At 35.6% G+C, this 25,798-nt stretch overlaps 1 protein-coding gene across 1 annotated transcript in view; it reads left to right on the top strand.

The window, feature by feature from the left end:
- Positions 1-25,460, top strand: part of LOC148950422 (uncharacterized) — a 95,307-nt gene extending 69,847 nt beyond the window's left edge. Inside the window, exons 6-8 of the mRNA XM_089092397.1 lie at positions 6,417-6,632; positions 15,665-15,986; positions 22,643-25,460. Coding sequence (XP_088948523.1) covers positions 6,417-6,632; positions 15,665-15,986; positions 22,643-22,737 — 633 coding nt within the window. The 3' untranslated portion in view covers positions 22,738-25,460. The remainder of the gene's footprint in view (positions 1-6,416; positions 6,633-15,664; positions 15,987-22,642) is intronic.
- The last annotated feature ends 338 nt before the right edge of the window (positions 25,461-25,798 follow it).

Below are 25,798 nucleotides of genomic sequence, written 5' to 3'. Positions count from 1 at the left end.
TAGGATAACAAAAATTGCAACCTATCCAAGTTGAAAGGATTGTTTCACAATTGAATAATAACAAAGTTGGTATAACAAAGGCATAAAACAAAGTTGGTTTTCTTCGTTTTGCTGTTTATTAAATAGATGTATAAATTTAATTACTTGCTCGATTGGACCGGAGTAATCCAATTGTATTCGGTTTATATATTACATATTTGTTTTGTTTGGCTTTTATTTTTTTGTATTCTTCTGTTTTTTAAGCCAGTGATTTTATTTTTAAAGCTCGTATTTCATTGTTTTTTTTTCCGTTCGCTCTTGGGATAATTATTTGTTTATAGAAATTAAATATTCACTATGTATTTTTCTTTCTTATATTTCATGTGAAATCCACTAGGTACCTGCTAATTAAACGGAACACGCTCAAGATTTACGCTCTGTAAGAACCGATAAAAACCGATTTTCTTTCAGTATTTCACTATGTAGTTGGTGATAATCAGCTTAGCGTGAGAGAAAAACTACAATGCAGATATTATTTTAATTAAATATTTTAGTTGGTATTTTAATTAGGTTAGAAACCACTTAATATAATGCGTTCTGGAAGGCCTGCTTTCCATAATTCCCTGTTGTAGTTTCCATAATTTTGTTACTAAAGTATTTTCATCATATTTAGGTATATTTCATTAGGATTAACCTAACTTCTTTTCTTTGGGGTATTCCGTATAATTAACAAGTACCATCCACTAATTAGGCATTGGATTGAACGCTGTTTCTTACCATCCACCTTTTTAAGCCCCCTCCCTCAAAGGAATTCATACAACAGTCGTGCATACCAACTGAAAGGAAATTATGGATAATTTTTTTCAACATGGAGCATAGAATTTCTGACAAAAAATGAGTCAAATGATTATCTAGCAACAAGACAAGAGCTCTTAAGACAAAACAATACAAAAGCTACTTAGGATAAAAAAAAGCTCTTGAAGAAAATCGGCTCTCCCTTGCCTCACTCCACTCATAGTTGTTCCTTGGAGACATAAGACAATACTTAGACGAAAATCTTTGATATTCTAGTTTAGACTTCACCGGTCAGTTTTTAAGTGCTCTTTAGGGATGTTTACCAACCTGCCTCAAGATTAGCTCGAAATATATTTTGGTAGGTAAAATTAATCTTTCTTTCCTCGATTTGTTTTTTGAAATAAGGAATTGACTAATCCAGTCATGTACAAATGTATTTTGGAAAAGAGCCTCATATTTATTGTTTGATGACGGCTTGCACTTTCGTGTGCAAGTCATTAAGTGACTTGCTTAAATTAATATAATCTGAATTAATATAATTATATTTTAAAAGTAATATAAATATAAATTAAAATAATTTATATTAAAATAATTATTATAAATTATAAATATTTATAATTCGTTCTTGATTTTTAATGGTACTAAATTGCATTTCCATAGTTAAGAATGTATATTACTATTCATTGATAACACGGCTGGTGAGACCAGTCAGTTGCTTTGTAAATACGTCTGTCATCTTATATAGATTTTATTTCCTTCCCTCCGGATCAAATTTCTAATCGATAAGAAATTTGCAATGTTTAAGAATAGAAAAAAGTCCGTATAGAATTTGCCAACCTCTTAGTCTTTTCTCTTTAAACTCGATAATGACGGGGCAGCAGTATTGAATGCAGTGGTATTTTAATGTTAAGGCAGTGGTAACACTAAATTATAGATGATACGTTTTGAGCAAAAACTTAGATTCATGGCCTGGGATAATTTTCAATTAGAGTGTTTCTTGTTCACTTCTTTGGAATCAAAGCTTTTAGTTTAAAGAGAATGTAAAATTGTGCGAAAATAGAAGTACGATTACTGCTATGATCTTTCCATACTTGCCAATTTTAGCGCATGCAAACAACACTAGTCAGCAAGTCGTAACATCTGCTCTGGATTTCTCGTAACAAGGTTGCAATAGATAATACAATTTTGCACTATTTGTCAGGGGCGTCGTTTGGGGTTGCCAAGGGGGGCAGTCCCCCCCCCAATAAAAATTCTGAAGATTTGCCCCTGCTGTTTGTTATTTATTAAAACAAGGCAATTACGGAGGAACCTATTCAGCAGGGGACCCTACAAATTTGAAAAAAAAACGAATTAAATGGAAAACATAGGCGACGAAGAATCATATAATTATGCGAAGAATTGTATAAACTTTGATGTTTCTCTTTGTTTTGTGGGTACTGGTGCGTTATATGGACACTTTTATATATTGTACATGGAAACCAGTCACGAAAAACCCGTCGAAAAGGCTATTCTCAAGAGACCGCTATACATAATTGACAGCAAAGCCATGGTTTCTCAGTGATTTACAATAATTAAAAGATTGGGTACTTAAGCATTAGATGGTCACTTTTATATATTGTGTAAGAAAACCAGTCACTAAAAACCCGCCAGACGGGTTAACTGCAAGAGACTGCTTTAGAGAAATGCATTGCAAAGCGTGGTTTTCATTGCGTTTACGATATTTAAACTGTTGTTTTTTGGGGTTTAGAGAGGGGGGGGGGGGTAAAGGTACCTAAGGTTAAGTTAGGTTACGTATTTAATATATGCTATACTTTACCCCTTATCCCCCCTAATGCGCAAATATATAGCCCAAATTTGTTTGTAAACTATTATATATTCATCCTATTTTATTTTATTCCATTAGCATTCACCAAACTTGACTTCTTTAGCAGTATATAGAAGTGACCATCTAATGCTTAAGTACTAACAATTACATTTTTGGGTTTAAGGGGGAAAAGGTACCTAGGTTAGGTTAAGTTAGGTTAGGTTACGTATTTAATATATACTATACTTTACCCCCATCCCCACCCCCTAATGTGCAAATATATAGCCCAAATTTGTTTATAAGCTATTATATATTCATCCTATTTTACTTTATTTCACTAGCATTAACCAAACTTGACTTTTTAGAAGTGTCCATATAATGGACTAGTACCGTTTTGTGTGTGTTTTTTTGGGATGGGGGTAAGGGCCTGAAGGGATACTTACGTGTTATAGTGACCACACCAAAGAAGTGAAATTAGGTTAGTCCTAATGAAATATACCAAGATATGATGAAAATATAAAAATTTAGTAACAAAACTATAGAAACTACAACAGAGTTATGGAATGCAGGCCGCCCAGAACGCATTATATTAAATACCTAACCAACTCTATATATTAAATGATTAATTAAAATATACCTCTATAGTAGTTTATCTCACTGAGACTAAGCTAATTATCTCCGAATGCAGACAGAGAAAGAGGTTTTACTCAGATCAAAACTTCAGTGTGGTCGCTATAACACGTAACCACCCCTGAAGGCTCTGGCTACTTACCTCACTGAAACTGACGTTTTTGTTTATAATATATTGTTAGTAGGCTAACTGTCATAACTAAGTTATTTATCGCTAATCTTAATCAGTTGATATTGATATCATTCACTATGACATAATTCTTTTCTTGGGGAGTGGGCCGGGCGGAGCAAACCAGAAGACATGAAAAAAGGAAAATATAAATCTTAGGGAAAAAACTGATGCGAAATTACGAGAAAATTGTAAAAATCTTGAATTTCCCAATTGTACGGGCCTGACTGCATATAAATTTGTAGGTCGAGAGTTATATTTAATTAACCTCAGTTGAACCCTATTGGGAAATGCGCCTTTGAAAAATGCTCGTTTATGTTGAAAATATACGAAAAATCTCTTCTAAATTTAACTCTTTCGTTTGGGGACACAGAGGGTAAATGTTGCCTCCCTTCATTTTATGTATGGTTTTGTCCCAATTCGACTGAGTTTTGCTCTATAATTTTCCTGTACTTTGTAACCTTATTATGAGAATATCGTGGGATATTTTTGCCAACAAAGTCTGGAACTCCTTTTTTCAAGTGTTCGTTAGGCTTCTTCTTCCAAAAGTACTGAAGCAATTCTTGACACCTGCTTATAAAATTTGATCATTTTCAAACTTTAATGACTTAAAAATATAGAAAGTCGGAAAGGTTAATTTTTTTTCGGATTTTCTAAAGTTTGGAAGTTTTGAAGATGCATCGTTGAAAAGTCGGGTCTAAGTGTTACAGATATCTCTAATTTTAGACTGGCTGGCATAGATAGGGGCCTGATTATATTGATGTCATAGATAACTTCTCCTGTATTTTTTTTTTCGGGGGGGGGGGTCCAATTAATAGAAGGGAACATTCTTGGTTATCAATCCTGTTATTTTATCCATTGAAGGGCTGTCTGTGCAGATATTAGTGTTATGTACGGAATAATTCCGCCTGCGGATAAGGTAGGAAATGAGGTTAGCAGCTGGTTTAGTATTAAATCAGAACTTAAGCAGGGTTGTGTTTTACCCCCCTTTATATGGATCATGTTGATCTACTTCGTCTTAAGGAGCACAGGAAAGGCAATGGGATACCACAGAATCAAATGGGGAGGAAAAACTCTCCTGGACTTAGATTATGCTGATGATTTGAGCATCCTAGATGAAAGTTTGAGCAAAATGAATGAACTTTTAGAGGTTTTGCAAGTTCAGGGGCTAGAATAGGTTTGAAAATTAATGTTAATAAGACTAAGCCACTAAGGCTAGGAATAAGTGAAGATGAAAAGGTGCCGTTGGGTAATGAAAAGATTGACCAGGTGGGTAGCTTCACTTACCTTGGTAGTATTATTAGTAAAGACGGTGGGAGCAGTAAAGATGTTAAAATTAGAATAGCCAAGGCTCAGAGTGTTTTTTCACAGTTAAAAATAGCTTGGAAGAATAGGAAGATAAGTCTACAGACCAAGATTAGATTATTGCAAGGTACTGTGATGATGTTGGTCAAATATGGCTCTGAAGCATGGGCGCTCCGAAAAGCGGATGAAGATTTACTAGATGTTTTCCAGAGAAATTGCCTACAGATTGTTCTGGGTACCTGTCTGACTGACCGTATTTCAAACTATAGGCTATACGAAAAATGTGGTTCAATTCCGCTTTCTAGGGCTATAATGAAAGAAAGGTTGAGATGGCTAGGGCATGTTCTGCGGATGAAGGATGACATATTGCCGAAGATTGTCCTTTTTAGGCAACCGTCTAGGGCTAAACGGAAAGCAGATCCTCGTCTGGGGTGGAAGAATGTCACAAAGAAAGATTTAAAGGAAATGGGAACTTCCTGGGAGGGTGTAAAGAGTAAGGCTTTTAATATATTGGGATGGAGGAGAGCGTGCGTAGCTGTGTTAGCCTCAGTCGGCTTCGTGCTGTGGTGAGCTGTTAGTAGTAGGCTAGCAGTATGCAGTAGTAGTATGTTGCCTGACCCAGCAGTTGTATCTCTACATGATGTTTCAAGTGGAATCTAGCTTGTTCACCAAATTTACACCACATATATTGGATAATGTCTTTCATTTTAAGTTTTAAAATCGCAATTTACTTTTATTTAAAAGATTCATTTTATTTTTGATCAGGAATATTTTAAATATGAAGGAGATTCCATCCTCCCCTTCTCGTTCCTTACGCTAGATTTAATTTCTGTATAACAACTCTCCGAGAATAAGAGCATAATTTATATTTTACACGATGAAATAGGATTTTTCTAAATATGAGGCAGACTCCTATCCCTATCAAACATCCACTCTGCGCTAAAGGTCAACTTTTTATTCGAAAGCTTTGGTGATCAAAACCTACCATTTCCCGGCAAAAAGACGGTTTCCAACATTAGAGGGAGCTGCCATTGTCTCAGCACCTATATTACACGATTTTTCCAAATACATCCCTCCAAATGTAGGGAGGCTAGGGGGGAGTCTCTCCCTCTTCCTCTCTATTCTTTCGCTACTTACCTTAGTTTAAAGTAAATTTTATACTTATTATTGAAAAACTGAGAAAAAAATATGCGCCACTACAACAGAATCCCACACAAGGCCGTATCCAGGGGGAGGAGTTACGGGGATCGACCCCCCCCCCCACAAAAAATTGGTGTATGACTCGTAAAAACGTAGCAAAAATTGATATAAACAAATATCACGTGTTTTTTAAGCTTTTTCGTACCCTCCATTCGAAAAAAACCCTCCCCCGAACAAAAATCCTGGATATGCCCTTGATCACACAGCCAGATCTTTGCCTCAGGTTCATCTGTCATGATAGTTCACTTGCAAAATGGATGTATTTTAACTGATTCATTGGAAAACCCGTCCGTTTAGGGAAAAATTGAGTTGCGAGGAATTGAAGCTGCTGACTCAGTTTTCGTCAAAATTAATTATAATAGCTACGCTTAATAAGTTTACCACTGTTTTCTTCCCCTGATTTTTATGACTACATAAGCGAATGAACCTCCGAAATTGTCCTTTAATTGTTTATTATTACCACTGCCCACTGTTCATTTTAGTCGAGATCCTTAACTAGGCTGTCCAGCCTTAACTATAAATATGATATTTCAGGTTAGTTTGATTCATCAAAGAGTATTGGTTATCGCAGAGGTGGCATGGCCAGCACAGCGTACAGGGGAAAAACGTATTAAAAACACAGAGAATGAAGAAGACGCAGATTATTTGGTCACATGGGAGGTTGATGGAGGCGGTTTGAAAGGTCATCTGTATACTGATGCAACCTCAGTTACTCTTTCGCTTTGGCCTGAAACAGTTTATCATATCCAAGTGAGTTGACGACTTTTTAATGACAATTAGTTGATGTTATCAATATAGTTTATTACCTGCATATATCTGGGATAGAAAATTTTCTCAGATCCCCTTAAGACCCCCTTGTAAACCGAAATCTGGAATAAAATAAGCAGGGGGGTTTTCATTTAGGATTTCAGTTTGATAACATATCAGCGTGAATGCGAATAAGTTTGCTTTCCAATTGACACACTTTGATTTTGTCGAAACTAATCGCATATCTAGAACGGCTATTTACACAAGGATATATTCTAATTAACTTCTACTTCGACGTTATAGAATTTTGGGGGATTTCAAGCTCAATGATTTTTTTCAAATGTAAAACAATATGTAAATGGTAGATTATACGAAAAATCACGCAAGGTCTAGCCTTATTTGTTTTGATTTCATTGAATTGTACACATGTCGAAATTCAGCACAAAATAGTATACCGACGTCTTTTGGTATTATCTGAAAAACTTCTCGGCCCAAGCTACAGACCACGAAAATAGCTTCCTGGGCTTGATTTTTTACTCGCTCTTTAGTATAATATTCAAAATACTCTCTTAGGAATCTCTTAGAAATTGCACAATAACAACGTAGCAAAAATATAAGAAACACGACTTTATTTTTATAAGACGGAAATGCAAAGGTGGTTTAGATCACAGCGATTGAAATATTGGTAGAGACAATAACATCAGTGAATAATACAAGAATATTGTCTTATTCATATCCTTTTAAATCTTTATGCAATCAGGGATTTTGGTAACAAATTTACACATAATAAAACCCATTTGAGACTGGACAGGATACTGAATTTATAAACAAAATAGATTTATGGGATCGATGTAACCAATAAAAATTATCTTCGATTTAGCAGGTAGGCTAATTTCTAGTTATTCTGATTCTCTTGCTGTTTTTGCTTCGTTAGCTCGGTCAGAAATTGTTCATTCCTGACCTTTCTACAAGGTAGGACTAACTGATTTTTTCACATAATTATGTGTTAGCGAAATAAAAATCTTTCATATTTGCGATTATAAGAAGCTGTTTGTAGACAGAAGCCGAATAATCCTAATTTTTCTACATATGATATCTTCCAGTTATAGCTAGAGAGGCATAAAGTCCCAAGTTTAATTATTTTATTTTAGAAGTTCCTTAACAGGTTTTGCCTGCTTATTAAACCTCTACAATGCTGAAAAGAAAAGGCTCTTTCTTGATTTATTGTTGTTTTTACATGCAAAATAAGGTGTTTTACTTAGTTTTAGGTCTTATTTTAACTTACGTGATATCACGTTTAAATCATGTGGTTTTGGTCATTCTTTTTTTATAAATTTTACATTTTATTGTAAGCTTCTTTGCTGTATTCACAAAAACATCTCACCCCTTGCAAGTAAGAGGGGGTAAAGCTCACCTTTACAGCGCCCCCCCCCCGAGCCTTAATTTTTGTATTGTAGTTTATTGTATCGGATTAAGGACGCTTCTTGCCTACTAAGGACATTGCGTTGATCCTGCGATGTGTTGTAACAGCTGGGTTTGACCCTTGGGTCTCGTATTACCAAGGTGAGAACAAACCCCCTGTACCGGGTTCGTGATTCGGTTTCTTGGTTCTTCAGTTTTTCATCACTGCAATGCGACTGGAACTTCAATCTTCTTTCTCAGGAGGATAGTCCCATAGCCACTGTACTGCAGTAACTAAACCTTAATTTTTGTATGCGATCCTTTTGATAACCTTCAAAATACACTGCAATTGGTACTTATCTCTTATAGCCACCACACTCCAGAAGTGAAGTTAGATTAATCCTAATGAAATGTACCTAGGTGTAATGAAGATAAAGTACTTTAGCAACAAAATTATGGAAACTACTACAGAGAATTATGGAAATCAGGCCCCCCAGAACGCATTATATTAAATAGTTTCTAACATAACTTAACCTAACCTAACCAAAATACCAACTAAAATGTTTAATTAAAGTATACCTCTCTCTCACGCTAAGCTGATTATCACCGACTACATACTGAAATACAGAAAGAAACCGGTTCTGCTCAGACCAATATCTTAGAGTGTGGTGGCTTTAAGAGATAAGTACCCTGTATATTATATATTCAAAATAATTTTATTTGTTGGAGGTTTAACTGGATTGAATGCTTTCTGCGTATTTGATATCTTTTTTTATGCATTCTTTTCAAGTTACATTCTCTTGTGATTATCGCCAGAAAATTATTTTCTCAATCTTACATAAAGTGATTTATTTATACCTAATGAAGATGAACGTCCATTTTTGACAGGATGATAATCTAAATGACGCGGCCAAATAGTATGCATACGTTCCATCAGACGGTGAAAAAAGAAGACCTGAAACCATTCTACCTTCGCTACTTCTTATCAATTAAGTTAAATCAGAATAATTAATTTTTTTCTATTAGTTAGAGACACGCAGGAATAAGTGATTAAGTTCATTAAATAGTTTGGTTCTAGATTGAGTTTTTACCATTGTTCAGTCAACCATATGCTTTATTAATTTCTGCTACTGTTTCAACTGCCTATTACTCTTGTCTCAGATTTGAATTGAAAAGAAATGACACGCATAACATCTGGTTTACGGTTTTGCTCTGCTTTCAAATAGATGTTCCTCAAGACGTCTTTGAATTGGATTTAAAGGTATTTTCGTATCGTTCTTCGTCTGTAGCACATACCGATGGCTCAAAAAATAAGGAAACTGCGAAGAAGCTTTTTGCATAAGCTCGGAAATTCAATGTTTCAATAGAAGATCTAAGGCACTTTTTCACTGACGGCTGGATTGTAGATTTTTAAGTTTTATGGGTGATTGAATTACAAATTCTGATTTCATTAATAATCTGAAAATCTGGTTCGTGTTTGGATTTTCGCATTGACAATCTATCTGTCTATCTGCTGAACAAAGACTATCAAAGTAGATTGCCAGGTAATGCAAAGTCAAATTTTTTTTAAATGGAGTTTTTTTTTATTCGGTCAAATTAAGACACCTCATAGGTAATTATTTAAAAAAATGCGGATAATAATTATTAATAAGGATAAAACAAGTTTTAACCTCCAATAATCCAGATGATACCTTCTAAGAATTTTAGAGTTAGTTTCAAGAAATTAATTATATGAGTTATAGCCATATATAGCAAATGGAGATGTTGACCATCAGAGAAGTAATATTACAGTCAGACAAAACAATTGCAGTCACATCAGCACTTACATCCCTAGGCTTGCGATGCGATAGCTGACCTCGCCGCGTCTTATCAATATTATTTGAAAAAAAACTACGTTTTCTAAAGAGTTAAAGAGGCTGAGTCACAAGTTCGAACCTTAAAACGTACAGGGATTAGGAGGTGCAGTTGGGGGGATGCCGCCCCCCAAACCCCTGCTTCTGTATATGAAAGGGGCTGTGCCCTCCTCAACGCCTCGCTCTTTACGCTAAAGTTTGACTTTCTCACAACTCTTTTTTTTTAAACACTAAAAACTTTATCGTAAAGAGCGAGGCGTTGAGGAGGGCACAGCCCCTTTCACATATGGAAGCTGGGGTTTTGGGGGCGGCAGCCCCCCAACAGTAACACCAAAAACCTGTAAGGTTTTATGTTCTAAAATTTGACTCAGACACTTTAAATATTTAGAAAAAATATTTTTTTTAAAATAATTTCTGCATGTTTTTGTAGAGTTTATTACTTATTTAACTCTTTAGAAAACGTAGTTTTTTTTCAAATAATGTTATCAAAGCAGTGGAGACTTACCTGTAACCTGAAGGCCGACTGTGATATTCTTCTGGAGACGCCTGTTAAGCCGAAGGATTTAATAGATTGTATTTAAAAAATAAACTTAGTTTCTTTTTTAAAATTCAAATTAATTATAAACTCCATGCATCGCTCTTTACGCTTAAATTTTTATTGTTTAAAAAAAAGACTTGTGAGAAAGTCAAACTTTAGCGTAAAGAGCGAGGCGTTGGGGAGGGCACAGCCCCTTTCATATACGGAAGCGGGGGTTTGGGGGGCGGCAGCCCCCCAACTGCACCTCCTAATCCCTGTACGTTTTAAGGTTCGACCTTGTAACTCAGCCTCTTTAACTCTTTAGAAAACGTAGTTTTTTTCAAATAATTTAAAAAACAAACTGAGTTTCTTTTTTAAACTTTAAATTCAGTATATAAAAAATTTCCTCTGACGGGGAATCGAACCCGGGCCTTCCGCCTGCCAGTCAGGAGTATCGACCACTGTACCAAAGACACACAATTGTTCTTGTATTTTTAGTCTGTGTAATCTATTTTTGACGCAAGTAAATTCCCACAAAACTTGATATTTGGTTTTTGGAAAACAGGGAAGGAGTGATCGGATTGAGCTGAAATTTCGAGAATAAGCTCCCAGGCCCCAGGAAAACTTATCGCCCGATGTTGCCCGATCGGACAACGTTAAAGGGGGGCTGTGGTGGGAAAATTTAACATGGGCTCTTATAGGAAAACGAGGTTTTTCGTAAATGTAAATTCGGGGGATAATGAGTCCTCATTCACCCGGATCCGTTGCCAACTGTGGCCTGTAGGCGTGGCTAATAAAAAAAAGAGAAATGAACATTAAGTGGCTATATCTGGTTTTTGGAAAACAGAGAAGGAGTGATCGGATTGAGTTTCGAGGATAAGCTCCCAGGCCTTAGTAAAGCTAAGCCTATATATTTAAACCGAATCGGACACCATTAACGGGGGGATGTGGTGGCAGGGTCGAAACTTCCGGCCAAGTTTACCGCATGAAAGTCGGAGGAGGATGAAATTTTGCACGTTTCTTAGTTTGAGCTTGGGCTACAAAATGCGATCACCGCCGTCTCTCTGCGACCTCTAGGACTGGAAATCGCTTAACATTGTGGTGGGTCGCCTCTTTAAAGAGGCACAAGTGTGCCTCCTTGATTAGAATGTATCTATAGGTTAGTTGCTACCAGGCTAGAGTCTCAGGAAGTTCAGGTTTGGGAAACTGAGAAGGCCGCCTCGCCGTCCCCGGGGCTAAATATGGAGGTCAAGGAGAACTGGGGCGAATAAGTTTATCTAAAAATGGGATTAAGTCCGGAAGATTTAAAATGGATAATCTCTATAAGGGGGAATTGAATGCCTCTCTGAGAACGAAAGAAATATTTAGACAGGACTATATTGAGAGATGGTCCTTAAAGTTGCCATATGTATCATATATGGAGAGATGGATGAGTCTTTGTATCCCTTTTTAGGGAAATGTAATGAATCGCGGATGTAAATATTTGGTAGGGAGATTGGATTTTGGAAATTTTGAAAGTAGGGGCTATTTCGATGCAAAAAATGTTGGAAAGTTTGTCGGGGTAGGAGGGAATTTTCTTGAATAGTAAGTTCTAGATGTTTTGCCAGTTTGTGTTTTGATGTTGTATGTTTTGCTTGTTTGTTGTGTATCACGGTGACCCAATAGGGCTATTTTGTGAATAAATCTATTTATCAATCTATGAGATCCCGCTACACCGAAACATTCGAGGGATTCAGGCGATGACCTTAATGTATAACGAACTTTGCGAGACCCTTGAAATGAAAGTGCAGCCTCGAACCAAGTTGTTTCTCAAGACCTCTGGCTTGGAATCTTCCCCCTACAAATCGTCAGAGCAAGTTGTATTTCTCTATGTTGGTCTTTTTATTTTGTCTAAAGATAGCACAAGGAGCGAAATCTTCTAAGCTGAATGAATGCATTTACACAAAACTGTCCGTAATACCACATTGAAAATCTTTTAAAGTATAATTTCAACAATCCTAAGAGTCCTTTAATTGGCGTTTTTCGGGCAAGAATGTTTCATTAACCCTACCTCAAAGTCATAGCTCTGGTAAAATTCAGAAATTATTTTGTGCATACTTTTGGTGCACAGATAAGGCCGAATTGGTCTTCGTTAGTGTTAACCCGTCCGTACTTCTCCTATTTAAAGTGTCCTTTGAATGAGTGTCCAGAGTTTTTAAGAGCCCGAACACAATTAGCAGCCATATTTAGCCACATACATCATTTTATTTGAGTTGGCAAACAAGTAGTGAAATACAAAATAATTTCGATGTAAAACTGAGGATCGGCCTCGGGCTCGGCGCCTCTCCAACATCAAAATTTTCCCGAATTTCTGGGCACTTCTTATTCAAATTATCAATAAAATATGCTATTGTCATTCCCCGCCCTGAAAAAAAAATATGCGTAAGTCCCTGCTCCGAGGATTTGCTCATTTCACGCCCTTCAGTAAAAGTTTTTATTTTTGAAAAGTTGAATTGTTTCTCTATATGTCGTATATGTAATGCAAGTTTCGTTTATTTTGTAATCGCTCGATCTGAAATTTTGCGTCAGGAGGACGACATGTTGAACCCTTGATGCTGAAACACCAGATGACGAGAAGGCAGTTAGTATGCAGTTTATATGAATACTATTTTTATAATTTTTTCAATTATTTTTACTTGTTTTTTGACAAGCATCGTTTCATCCCATTATTTGTCAACAACGGAGGAAAAAAATCACACAGTCACACAATCCTATGTGATTAGATCCAAAATTGCGCTGCTTATTCAGCAGGTTTCTACCTTTCAGTCCAGCTGGTATGACTCAGGTATTTTTCTAATTTGACTCGTCTCTGTGTTTTGATGACAAGTTAAATAGTTAAAACAACAATATGAAATCTGAGAGACTAGGATAGTCTTTCATAAAGCAAATAGCCTAAATAGTTAAACAAACACTACCAAACCAAAAAGGCAAGGATAGTTCTATCTTAGGCAAATATTTCTCTTGACCATGTCTTATATAAATAGCTGACTTGTGCTAAGTAGCTCTTGCTTTGCGATACTGCTAATACTGTTCTGCTTAAACAGAATACAGGTAGGTTAAGAATGACCTTGATATGTTTTTCTAAACTGATGAGATTAGCGACTTTATGAATTTTCTGGCAAAAAAAGGCATCATATAGCTTTCATGTGCAGATCTACTAACTAAACACCCGTGAACGGTATTAAAAAATCAATGAAAGAAATAGGCTTGAAAATAAATCCAAGCAACAGTCAATCTACACCTATTAGCCTCTCATTGAAATTAACTATCCAAATTGATGGTGTCCAATTTTTACATTTTTTAGATTTAAACACCTGATTCTCTCTTATTTTGTAGGTTGTTGACAAGGTGACGCTCTAAAAAATAATATTGACAAAAATGTAAATACAAGACCGAAAAAACTTGCCATTGAGTTTTATTTCTTTTTAGAAGCTATTTTGAAGTTCAGTCAAAATTTACCTATGTAGCCTACATTCACCAAACTTAGACATACAATCAAACACCTAAAACACTGGATGTTTTACCACGAGATGATTGGCTCACTAATTTGAAAACCAATAATGTATTTCCTCTTTGAATCTCCTCTGTAGTTTTTATTGTGTACTTAATTAATTTAGCTTCCGAACTGATTTGGTTGGCTAAAGAAATCTGAATCTTTGAACGTCTACGACTGTTTACTAGTTACATGTATTAAACGGTAATGGGGATGAAGGATAATGAAAGTCTGCTATCTCAGTAGTTTTGTGAATCTGGGTGTTGATCTCAGATTTAGCCAGGTGTAAGTCGTTTGGAATCGAAAGTCGCAATCTCTATTTTGCCCTAAACAGTTCAGGTTATTACGAATTCTTCTGTTAGTGCAGTTGCAGAAGAGTATAAAAATGAAGGTTTGCCCTAAGTTAGGCTTGGTTTTGAATCCAGACGCTTCTGGCTAAAAAAAGGAAGTAACCTCTTTTGAGTTTCTTTTTTAAATTTGTCCAATTTTTTTATTATTATTATTTCTTTTGACTCTCTGTAAAAAAAAAAGTTAATTCATGCGAAGAATGGAATTCTCAAGATAAATATTTGTGTTAATTAAAAAAAACTGTATACCAGTTATATATGCAATAACTTATTTCGGGGAGAATTGGCCACACACCCTTAAAAAGAAAAGTCCGTAAACTGTATTCGAAAATAACAGAAGTTATAGGTCATAAAAGTCTGATACTTATTGGGGAGGGGGATATAGACCCAGAGACCCTCTTTTCTTACGTATGAGCCTTCTGTAAGTGAATAACTCTTTCGACTGGACTGGGTCATCCGATTTTTTTCCTACCAGAGCCTAGTTGACGAGTTTATAGTCGGGCCACTAAAAAAGGCTATTATTTGGAGTTTCGTCGGCACTGGGAATTACCTTCCCCCGGGGCGAATCTCCAGCATGTTTATTGGGGGGGGCAAGAGGGGTCCATATCTGGATAGTCAAAGGGCATGGGATATATAATATTTTTTTTCTCTACATTATTGGAGGGGGAATTGCCCCTCTTGCTACCCCCAAACGCCGTACCTGGCCTTCCCTGCTGTGTTGTTTTTTGCAAAAATCACCGAATCATATTTTTCATGAGGAGGTACAACTGTTACTTGACAAAACAGTCGAAATTACTAGGAAAAGCAATAATTCTAAATAAAAAGAAGAAGGAAAAATTCAGAGAATTAAGTATTCTTTTTTTCATTAGTCTTCAGAACAAAGCGAGAGATCTGTTTTCAAAATTAATAGAGTCGAACTTAAAACGGAGTCTTGACTATTAGGCATTTAATTAATTTGTTTCAATGTGTCCAAGTTTGATTAACACATTTAATGGCAAAGAGCAATACAAATTATTCAGGGTATCCCTAAATCAGATATAATGCAATCCCAATTAACGTTAATTCAAATCAATGGTATTTTTATCAATCCATAAAAAAAATGTTAAATATTTGTCGAATTCTTATTTGCTGAAACTCAATATTGCTTTAATTACTTTTTTAGATTCTTTTTCGGTTGTTGCTTAATTAAGTTTTTCATTTGTTATGACAGTGCCGTAAAGACTTTCATATCTAGTTCTTAGATACCATCTTCATGTGTAATGTTCAATTTTTTCCTTGAATTTAATGGCAAATATTTTTTATAAAAATGGCAAGATAACAGTTAATATAACGCTTTTTAACCTATGGATGCAAGTTAAGACGTTGAAATTATCTTTCTTTTTTAGGTTGAACTTGTCAATAGCTTAGTAAATCAACAAGAGCGCAGTGAATCACTTACAATCGACACACATAAGGCACCCTTGGTTACATCCGACGAGCGGGTAGCCCCAGCCGCACCTCTAGTAAACAAATTAGAAAGTACTGAAGATGGCTCTCGGGTACAAGCGACGATTGTTTTAACAACAGTGGCGGGAATATGTTTAATTATTTTCATGATAATCGTAGCCACGTTCTTACGAAGAAGGAAACTTCAAAGCAGAAGTGAAATGGGATCCAGCAGTGACCTTCGAAGCGATTTTGACTCAACGGAATCCAAATATTGTCCAGGTATATATTAAAAAATTAACAGTAATTATCAAATGTCTTGGTCCGTGTGTGCACATCTCGTATACAGAAAAATAGCAACTATTCATGAGAAGGAAAACAATAATTTTAAGACTTAGTTTTGATTATAAATACAAATGATCTATAGAAAAAAGAGAGAATTTCTTTCATAAATACATCATTTAACGATCGTTAGAAAATGTACGGTTGTAAGAAATTTTTCATCCTACATATACAAGCACTTCTTAGTTTTATTTCTCAAAAATTTCATTTCCTCTTCATAAGCTAATTCAAGTTTTTATAAATAGGAAAATGGAGACTCTTAAATGAGAAGTTTTTATTCATATACTGTGTACTTGATTGAATTGGATTTACACTGCGTATTCTTCTCCCTGTGTCCGTTTCTCACGAGCCTTATCTGATTTTTAGGAGATAAAAAAATTAATCATGGGAATGGGTTGTTTTGTATTCTATGAAGCTATTTTTATATAATTTTTTCCCCTTTCTCTATAGGGGTCAGTAAAACTAGGAATGTTGTTTTCTCACAAACGGTTTGAGTTCTATATTCCCTCTGCAATTTTTAATGTTATTTTTCTGCTCTCCTACGTTTTAGGGTTCTATCCATCTATCGAATTACGTTGCTGAAATTCGGTGCACGTGGTTTTTTTGATTAAAAATAGATTGAAACTTGGTTGAAGAACACTGAAAAAAGGACAATTTTTCTGCTTTTAGGTAAATTAAGATCCTTAACCCCAAAAAGAGTTAGTAATATAGCTAAAGCTAACTGCGGAACAGGAGAAACGTATTACCGCCTTTAAAAATAACTGTCTTCGCCGTATCTTAACGATCAGCTGGAGAGACCATGTCAGCAACGACGAGATCCGTGCTCGCACATGCCAACCAGACATCGCCTCCGTTGTGAGCCGACGAAGATGGCGGTTCCTTGGACATATCCTCAGTATGCCCGACCATACTTCCTTAAATGCTTCTCCACTGGCAACAAGAAGGCATCGGTCACCGATAAATACCAAAGAACACGCTCCGTAGAAATTAACGTGGCAGAACAGCCCTCCAGACGGATCTCATCCCAGAGTGGGGGGTCATCTACGCAGCGGCCCACTTGGGGGAAGATTTGAGTCTACTAACTGTGTGAGTAGTCCTGTGTGTCTTTGAAAGCACTGAATGAACTAAGGCCTAGGGAAAATTATAGTGCTGGCTCAGTGAATGGAGTGGTCTAAGACCGATATTTTGTGACTTTGATATTATGACATAGTGTGGGCAATCAAAATTACGTTGACCATATGAACAAAGTTTTTGCCCAAAAGATTGATAACTTCGTTATTTTTTCTTGTCCAGAATTTTTAGAGACACACCTAAGCTTGGAATTGAATTGCATCTTACTGTAATAAGACTTAAGAAGTTTTCAGTGAAGCTTTAAATCTTTTGTGATTTGCCCATTTCCTTCCTGGAGTGGTTCCCCCTAATTTTATATTTTTTTCCATTTCCTTTATCTGTTTTCTCATTTCAAGATTTTTCTAGTCGCATATCAGATTGCTAAGATATCTTCGCTCAGTTTCCATCTGTCAGATCTTTTTTCGTCTTATTTTCCTAACGAATTTAGAAGGGTAAATTTGTCTACTATTTTTTCTTTTAAGTTCCATGTTGAATATTTAATTTGCAGTAGACCGTGCCTCCAACTAAAGAAGCTCATTTTCTTGAGTTTATTCTTGCTTAAAAATAAGCTAAAATGAGAACTATTCTCAGCCTTAGAATTCTAGTGGGTGAAATCAAGAAATCCCTCTTGGAATTTTTTTTTTATAAAAGTCCCCTTCCTTTCCTTTAGGAAACCTCAGAGAATACGTATTAGCATCCCACTTGTGTAGAAAATCGGCAGTTTCGATGGCTCTAAACCAGATATACTTGCGAATAAAAATTGGTTCTTTAACCGAAATAAAAACTAATTGCTTTGTGACTCTAAGCAGAGCCAGTTTTTTTGAATAGCTTGAGCGAGTAAATCAGAAAAGGGAAAGATAAAACAGGGTAAAATTAGGCCTCCTGGGTACGGCCTTGCTGACAACTCTGTTTGCATTATAGTATAATAATTGAGTAAGGAGTAACACATTCATTTTAGTTTTCCTTATTTCAATTTCTACTTTTGTCAAAATCTCTTACTCCTTGTACTACTTCTTCTTCCCAGACTTAATACCAAAAATGCAAACTATTTAAATTTTGATTTGAATTGTTGAGCGCACCGAATCGCGCTTTTGTCAGAATGGTTTGGTCTATCCATTTTTTCCTAATTTTGTTTTTACAAGGGTATTATTTTAATATTAATTTGAACTAAAATACAATCATACGGCATTTGAAAGTATTCTAATTCAGATATGAAACCTGCATATTGTATTATCTTTTTTTAACTTCTGTTTTGACAGCGTCTTGTGGGAATCAATCCCTTTTGTTCTTTTTACCTGATCCAATGCACCAAAGGAATTATAAAGCTTATAGATTTGAATGTTTACTGTGAAAATGCAGATAAGCGTTTTCCGTTTTTGCCTTTTATGTTATTTCGGGGTATGTTCTGGGAAAGACATGCCAAATTAAAGGGGCAAGTGAACCAGTCCCTTCCTTAGCCATCCAAAATCAAAACAATGTCCCTTTTGTAACGGGTTTTGAATTATATACACTGTATCTGACCTTTGCTTCTGCTGTACTGATTAGTGATTTCTGAAAAATTTCTATATATCTCTGTTTTTATGAATATTTGTTTAAAACGAATTTTTTGCTATTATTTTGAACGCAACGTCGGCACTACTAGTTTGTGTGTGCAACTCGTTTGGTTTGGAACTACGAAGTCCTTTAACAAATAGGACATTGATGAGTGCCATATTTAGTTTATTTATATAAAATTTTGTAATTTGTGATTTTTGGTAACAAGTTTCATCATTCAAACGTTTTGGTATAAACAAATGGCGGAAAATGCGCTGCGAGAATGGCGGAACCAGTGTATATTGTTGTAATTTTGTAACATTTTGATGTTGGGAATTCGATAACAGTGAAATTATAGAGAAAGTAGTCTATTTTCGTTGAGGAGCCTAACGTTTGTGCATGTAAATCATCCATATGTTCAACATCAGAGCCCTCTTTTATAGGTGTGGGAAAATTTGGTAGCGGAAGGATAGCTGATTTACACAATCTTATTTTCGATATGAATATGACAATCTGAACAGCAAATTCTGCTTTCTGATAAACATGCTTCATTTTCTAATTTTCGTAAATTCGCGCTAGTAGAGTTCAGTTCGTCCTTTTCAAAGGCATTAACATCACGTGGAAGAGAATCCGTTTCTTGGTGCTTTGAATAGCCCACTTTAAAAGCTTTGCTATCTTCAGAGAAGGGTTGTTCTTTCAGAACAATTTATGTAAGGATCCCCTACTTTTTCTAAGAGAATAAATAGTGCTTAGAAAATCAGGGCTTATTGTTCTTTATTTCAGCTCTTATTGCATTCATTTATCAAGTGGTATATTATCCTTTCAAAACGATGACCGCTTTCCGTGAGCTTATAGCCTCTACATAGAAAAAGTGGGACGGTATATTACTAACCTACATGAGGGACCTATACAGTGGGGTAGGGCATGGGGGTACCCCCTGGAATACCGTGATGTTGTAATTGTTTCCACATTCACATTTAATTCCATATCTTAATTGGTTTGTTTGTGATTGTTTCGACGCAATTCTGCCCTCCATTATACGGCCCTACCAACATAAATTCCTATTGCACGATCCTGACCTGTACGGGTAGGGGGTAAGGACCAATAGTACCCCCCCACCCTGACTGCAGGTGGGTGTCTTAACATCCTGAGGCATAATCTAAAAACGCAATGCTGCGATATTACACAAGTTTTTATGAAGTGGTGCAAATCGAATATATACTTTTACAAATACAACAGGATCGTTGCAAAAAGATATAACTTTAGCTAAAGTATGATAAATGTTCGCTTTATGTGTGTCATTTGAAGAATTGACGGACATTTTCAGTTAGTAGTTTCATTGATGAAGAATTTGCTAGCATTGCAGATCTAGCAAATTAAGTTCTATAATACAGAATTGTAAAGTAATAACAAACCCAGTGCCATGATACCACTACTACTACTGCGAACAGCTCACTGCATCACCATGCCACCTGGAGCCAACACAACTGCGCACACTTCCCCTCCACTCCAATATATTCAAAGCTCTGGCCGTGTAGTTCCAGTTCTCATTTGACTACTTTTTTATATCACGGCATCTTATAAAATGTGTTTTGTGGTAGCATGAGCACATAAAAACCAAGTGCACATAAAAAAGCACATAAAAACCAAAATCTTCTGTTCTTCCGAACAGAAGAGCGGCGAAAACAGACACAGCTTCTCCACCAGTTACATTTTTTTTTCTTTGAAAAGACGAGAACCTTTTCGGATCCCTTTAGCTGTTTCTTTTGCCTTGACACTTAACGTGTAATCTTTTGAATTACACCATGTTATAAAAGTCGAGATCACTGTAAAAACCATGGTAATAAAACAGTTGCTCTTCTGAGGTGCGGTTGAATGCATATCTTTCCTACCTATATTTGTATTTATGGCTTCACGGGGTAATTCAATTTAATTTTAAAAATAGCTTTTATTATCCTCTGTTTGACATTTGACAAGCTTGTGGTATTTAGTAAAGTCAAACTCGGCTATTTCAATGTATATTGTTTTATTATTATTATTAAAAGTCGCAATTCGTTTAGTAGTGATTCATCATAGCTCCTTGACCTCTGAGGATAGTTCTCCTTAGGCTTATTCCTTTGCCACCAAACTCTATTTACGGTTCTTCCTTTAGCACCTCTCGCAAAAGCCTATCTTGTTCGACAGGGTGATTAAGAAGTAAAGTCGTGAACATTGAAGGGTCTGTCAAAAGTAGAGGCACTTCACGTTAGCCGTATTATCAGTATCAATTCAGCAAGTTGCTTATATAAAGAGATAGCATATAGTCGTGATAGAGCCAATTGCCACTGTTCCCCTTCCAGTAGCCACTGTTCCCCTTAGCTCAATAGTGCTTTTGGGACTCGATATTGTCACCTCTGATTCTAATGCATCGGCTAGTGGCAGATTTCAGAGTGTTATTTGTGATCGGGCTTACGAACCTGAATTGACGGTCCACCTGACATTTGCGACAAGCAGAAGCTGCCAGATCAGCATATTGAGGAGACAAGAATTGGCTGACACAAAAACCGAAACCAGGCTACTCTAGGAAAGTGTTCCAGGATAGTGGTTTTAGTGCCAAATTCAAATTGTTACATTCAGGACTTTAAATAACTTACAAGTTTCATTGTCTTTTTTGTTTTGTAAATCAATAACTTCATGAGATGAATAGTTTTTTTTTAAAACCTTTCAGTCATAACCGTGGCAGAATTATTCATGCCACTTTACAAAAATAAGTTGACTTGGACACTGGAAGCATGACCACTTTTCAAATGTCTTGCTTTCTCAGTTGATATTCAGGAAATTTTTCTGTAGTCGAATGCTTTAGTCTACTCGCAACTGGCACTTCTTGTCGGCGTTGCCCCCCTGTAAATTCCCTTTCGATCGCTGAAATCTTTTGATGTCAAAGATAAAAAGTCTCGTTTAAGATTTATTATTATACTCTCATTTTCAATACTTCTTATTTTTGAACTCTGCGCTCATGCACGATAAGCAGGTAATGCTTTTGATTTGGTCAGATTTCATAGCAGTATTGTTTCTCGGCTTTGCACTAAATTTTTGAGTTCGTGTCAATTACATTGCCTGTGATAAAAGTCTTAAGTCTTGTTTTAAGTTTAATTTTATGGCCTTTTTTAAGGGTACTATTTTATAGCACCCTTTCCATTGCTTCCATTTGCATTTCCATTGCTACGCTTGAATTTAATAGCTTGATTAAATTGTTATGGTATAAAACATGTCTCCAGACATTTTCGGTGTTTTGTTTTGTATGTAATCAACAAGAGCAAAATAAGTACTGCAAGGAAACCTTGTAGAATCATCGATAAGTGTGACTAATACATTTTCAGAATATGAATCATGGGTACTTGTGCACTATCTGATACCCACCGCTATAACTGTATCAAGGAAATGAGACACGAAACCTGCCAAACGGGTATTCGCAATAGAGAAATGGAATGCAAAGCGTGGTTTTCATTGCGTTTACGATTTTTAAATTGTAATTTTTTGGGGTTTAGGGGGGGGGGGGAAGGTACATAGGTTAAATTAGTTGACGTATTTAATATATGCTATGCTTTACCCCCCACCCCTAATGTGCAAATGTATAGCCCAAATTTGTTTCTAAACTATTATATATTCATCCTATTGTATTTTATTTTAATAACATTAATCAAAATTGACTGCTTTTATGGGTACCATATTATGCACAAGTACCGAATTATGTTATTCGAAGCGTACTTCTTTCACAACACTTAAAGATATAAGGTTGCTATTTTCCTTTTCTCTTCTTTCATGTATACTGGGTCATATCTTGGATACCTTTGGCAAACTTAATTTTAGAGAATGGATCGATCATTGATCACAGTTTTTATGGTACTCGGTATATATGGTAATGTTAGTTTTTAATATTTTAAGTTGATTTGACTATCATATTTTTTTTTCAGAAATTGTTTGTGCCCGTTCATTGTTACCAATAGTCGTCCCAGCTTTACCAACAGCTCTGTCTTTGCCAAACTCCGACAACTTGCCCAAGACATGATGAGTTGAAAAGTCCTAGCAATGTGATATTAAATATGTACATTTGCGTGTAAAATTCATTTTGTGTATAGTTCATGTTTTGATCTCATAATGTTATAACAACTTTCTTGTTACTGTTTCTGTGTTTTCTCTTTTCTGTACATTTGTAAAGTTAAGTTTGTAATTTATTGAAGTGAAATGCTGGTGTTTTTTACTTGCATGTCCTTATTTGCGCTTACTAAGCTGTGAAACCTGAAATTTATACATCTTATAAAAGTTTTCATGTGAAGAATAGAGAAATAAACTTAACTATGGTAACCATGCAAGCGCTTGAGGATGATAAGAATACATATTTTCTCTTGAACGTTTGTCCAGTTGAGAAATAGCTCGTAATAAATTTTCTGATATTTGCATGATAGACTTCATCCTAAGGGACAACGTACCTGCATATAGGGGAGGGTACTTACGTATTATATCGACCACGCTGTTGGTCTTGATCTGTTGCAAAACTGGTTTCTCTGTGTGCACTCGGAGATAATTAGTTTAACCTAAGTGAGATAAACTAATATGCAGGTATATTTTCATTAAATATTTAATATATAGAATTGGTTAGGGTAGGTATTTCATATAATGCGTTCTGGGCGGCCTGCTTTCCACAATTTTCTGTTGTGGTTTCCATAATTTTGTTACTAAAATGTTATGTTTTCATCATATTTTGGTGTATTTCATTATCATTAACCTAACTTCACGTCTTGAGCGTGGTCGATATAATACGTAAGCACCTAGGGGAGTATTCAGGAATATATTCAGGACGGGGGGGAGAGAGGTTGGCTTTTACCAGAATATACCATCAACTGTCCTCTTTTTCTGTAATGTGCTAAAACCTTTAAGTAAAGTAATTCACATGTTTTTCGTCATTATAAGGGTTTGGGCCCGTTTCCCGAAATTCGCCCCCTCCACAACACACATTTCTGTGCAAGTATCCAAGGAGTATAGCTGGAATGGCCCCCTTCCCAAGTAATCATCTAAGACGCTCCTTTGAGTACTTTGATGTAGCGTATACTAAAATGTGGGGCAATTTGAGCCTAAAAACTATACCTTTTTATTATTTTAGACCTTCCATGATAATTATATAGTCTCCTAGAATTTTGGTGATGTTTTTCTATGAGACCTAACCGCATCTTGTTTGCCTCTGTTTGAAACATGGCTTCTATGTTTCTCAAATACTCTCCCCTTCCCCCATTTTTTGGAGGGCAAAACTAACGTCTTTAATCATTTATACCACTCTTATCGAACTTCTGAAAACCTTGTTATGTGTAAAGGCTTTTACCAGAATCTCTAATGCTAAACTTTCTAAGAGTATAGGTCTCCAGAAATTTTTGCGTAATGAAAACTTAGCTTTTCATATAAACTATTTTAACTGTTCAATTCATACCCTTTCTGTCGTTTGAAAATATATTGATAAGAAAAGGGATACTCTTGTTAGGGTTTTACGAATGTTCTTGTATTATTCATTTGCGTAATAATTTGACTATCAATTATTCAATTGCTGGGATTTTGAATTTCTGTCTTATAAAAGCGAGCTTTTGTTTTTAGATTTTCTTGCGCTATTATTTTTTAATTTCTAAGAAATGTTGAAGAAATTAGTATAATTCCTAACACAATTGAAAAAATCGACGTCCAGTCCTCTATTTTTAATTGATTCGGATCAAACATTTCGGGAAAAGTATATTCTCATGCGGAGTGTTTTTTTTTTTTTTTAAGTACTTTGAATATTTTTATTCGTGTCTTCTGGCAACCATACAAACTGATTCTATCATCTTCTTTATTTCTACAGTTCCTTTTAACGAATATTGATTTTAAAAGCCTTGTTAATGTTAATGGAAATCCACGGCGTCGATTAGAGTGTGGGAGTATTTGCCCCCAAGATTTTGAAAAATACCTTTTTTGGGAGGTATGTTCAATGAAAAAAAATTCTTTTTTCAGCATTTTCATTGAAAAAATTTAAAAAAAAGAGAAATTGCTCCCCTCTAGACATTGAAAAACACCTTTTGCCCCCTCCCGTAAACTTTCATGAATTGACGCCACTGTTCACTATTCAAAAAACGAAAAATTTTCTTTGAAGAGACTAATGGCGAAGTTTAAGCTTATAAAACAAAGACAAGAAGAAGATAATCATTTTCTTACAGAAAAAGTAATCGGGAAAATTCTCGCTCAATGTCACATATTGACGTTAATAAAATGATTGATAAAGTCTTGCTAGAATGTATTACTGTTTAAATTATATTGAATCAAGCACAGACTCTGGAACGCAGCTTCTGAGTAGGGGTTGGGGTGGGCAAAGTCGTCTAAACAGGGAAACACATGCTGATTCTAGGAAACAATTTGGAATACTTCGGAAATTGGGAGGAGAAAGGAGGTATGAGCTTCAATGTTTTCCCTGTGTATGTCCTGGTCTCATACCTTTGACTTTAACCGGAGAAGGGGGGGGGGGTCAAAACTATTTGAAATTTAAATTATTTTAATATATTATTCATAATTCGTTTCATGATGGTTTTATGAACATTGTTCATGATGATCTAAAAATTGTTTATAGACTATTATGCAGTCTAATATAAAACATCTAGTTCCTCAAATGTCAACATTCTTTTGTGTAAAGCTCTCCATGACTTAACATTAACTGTGCTAATGAGTGTTGTTGCTAATGAGTTGTGTACATTTCTATTGTTAATAAAATGATTTTTCAATTTATATTTTTGTCAGATTTTACTCCACAACCGATAGCAAGGATAATGGTTTCTGATGGAATTGCCAACGCCAAAGATGGAACTTTTCTCTTTTTTTCTTTTTTTGTAACAGAAAAGAGATGGACTAGACACATTGAAGAAAGAATAGAATAGATCATTATTGCCGTGAAGGGTAAAGATGAAGAAAAGTAGAAACTGTACCCACATGTTTTTATGCTCTACAATAATATTGCAGTAACATGTTCTACAATAATATTGTAGAAGGAAATAGTGTGACAATTTCCTGTTATTTCCTTTATTGGTAGGTTTAAAGCACAATGATTGTCCTGCAAAATA

The sequence above is a fragment of the Artemia sp. Qi Xiang Cuo genome, chromosome 7 (assembly GCF_049724085.1).
Source record: "Artemia sp. Qi Xiang Cuo chromosome 7, ASM4972408v1, whole genome shotgun sequence".
In the NCBI taxonomy this organism is placed as follows: domain Eukaryota; kingdom Metazoa; phylum Arthropoda; class Branchiopoda; order Anostraca; family Artemiidae; genus Artemia; species Artemia sp. Qi Xiang Cuo.
Note: the sequence above shows the minus strand (reverse complement) of the source record. Positions and strands in the feature narration are given on the sequence as shown.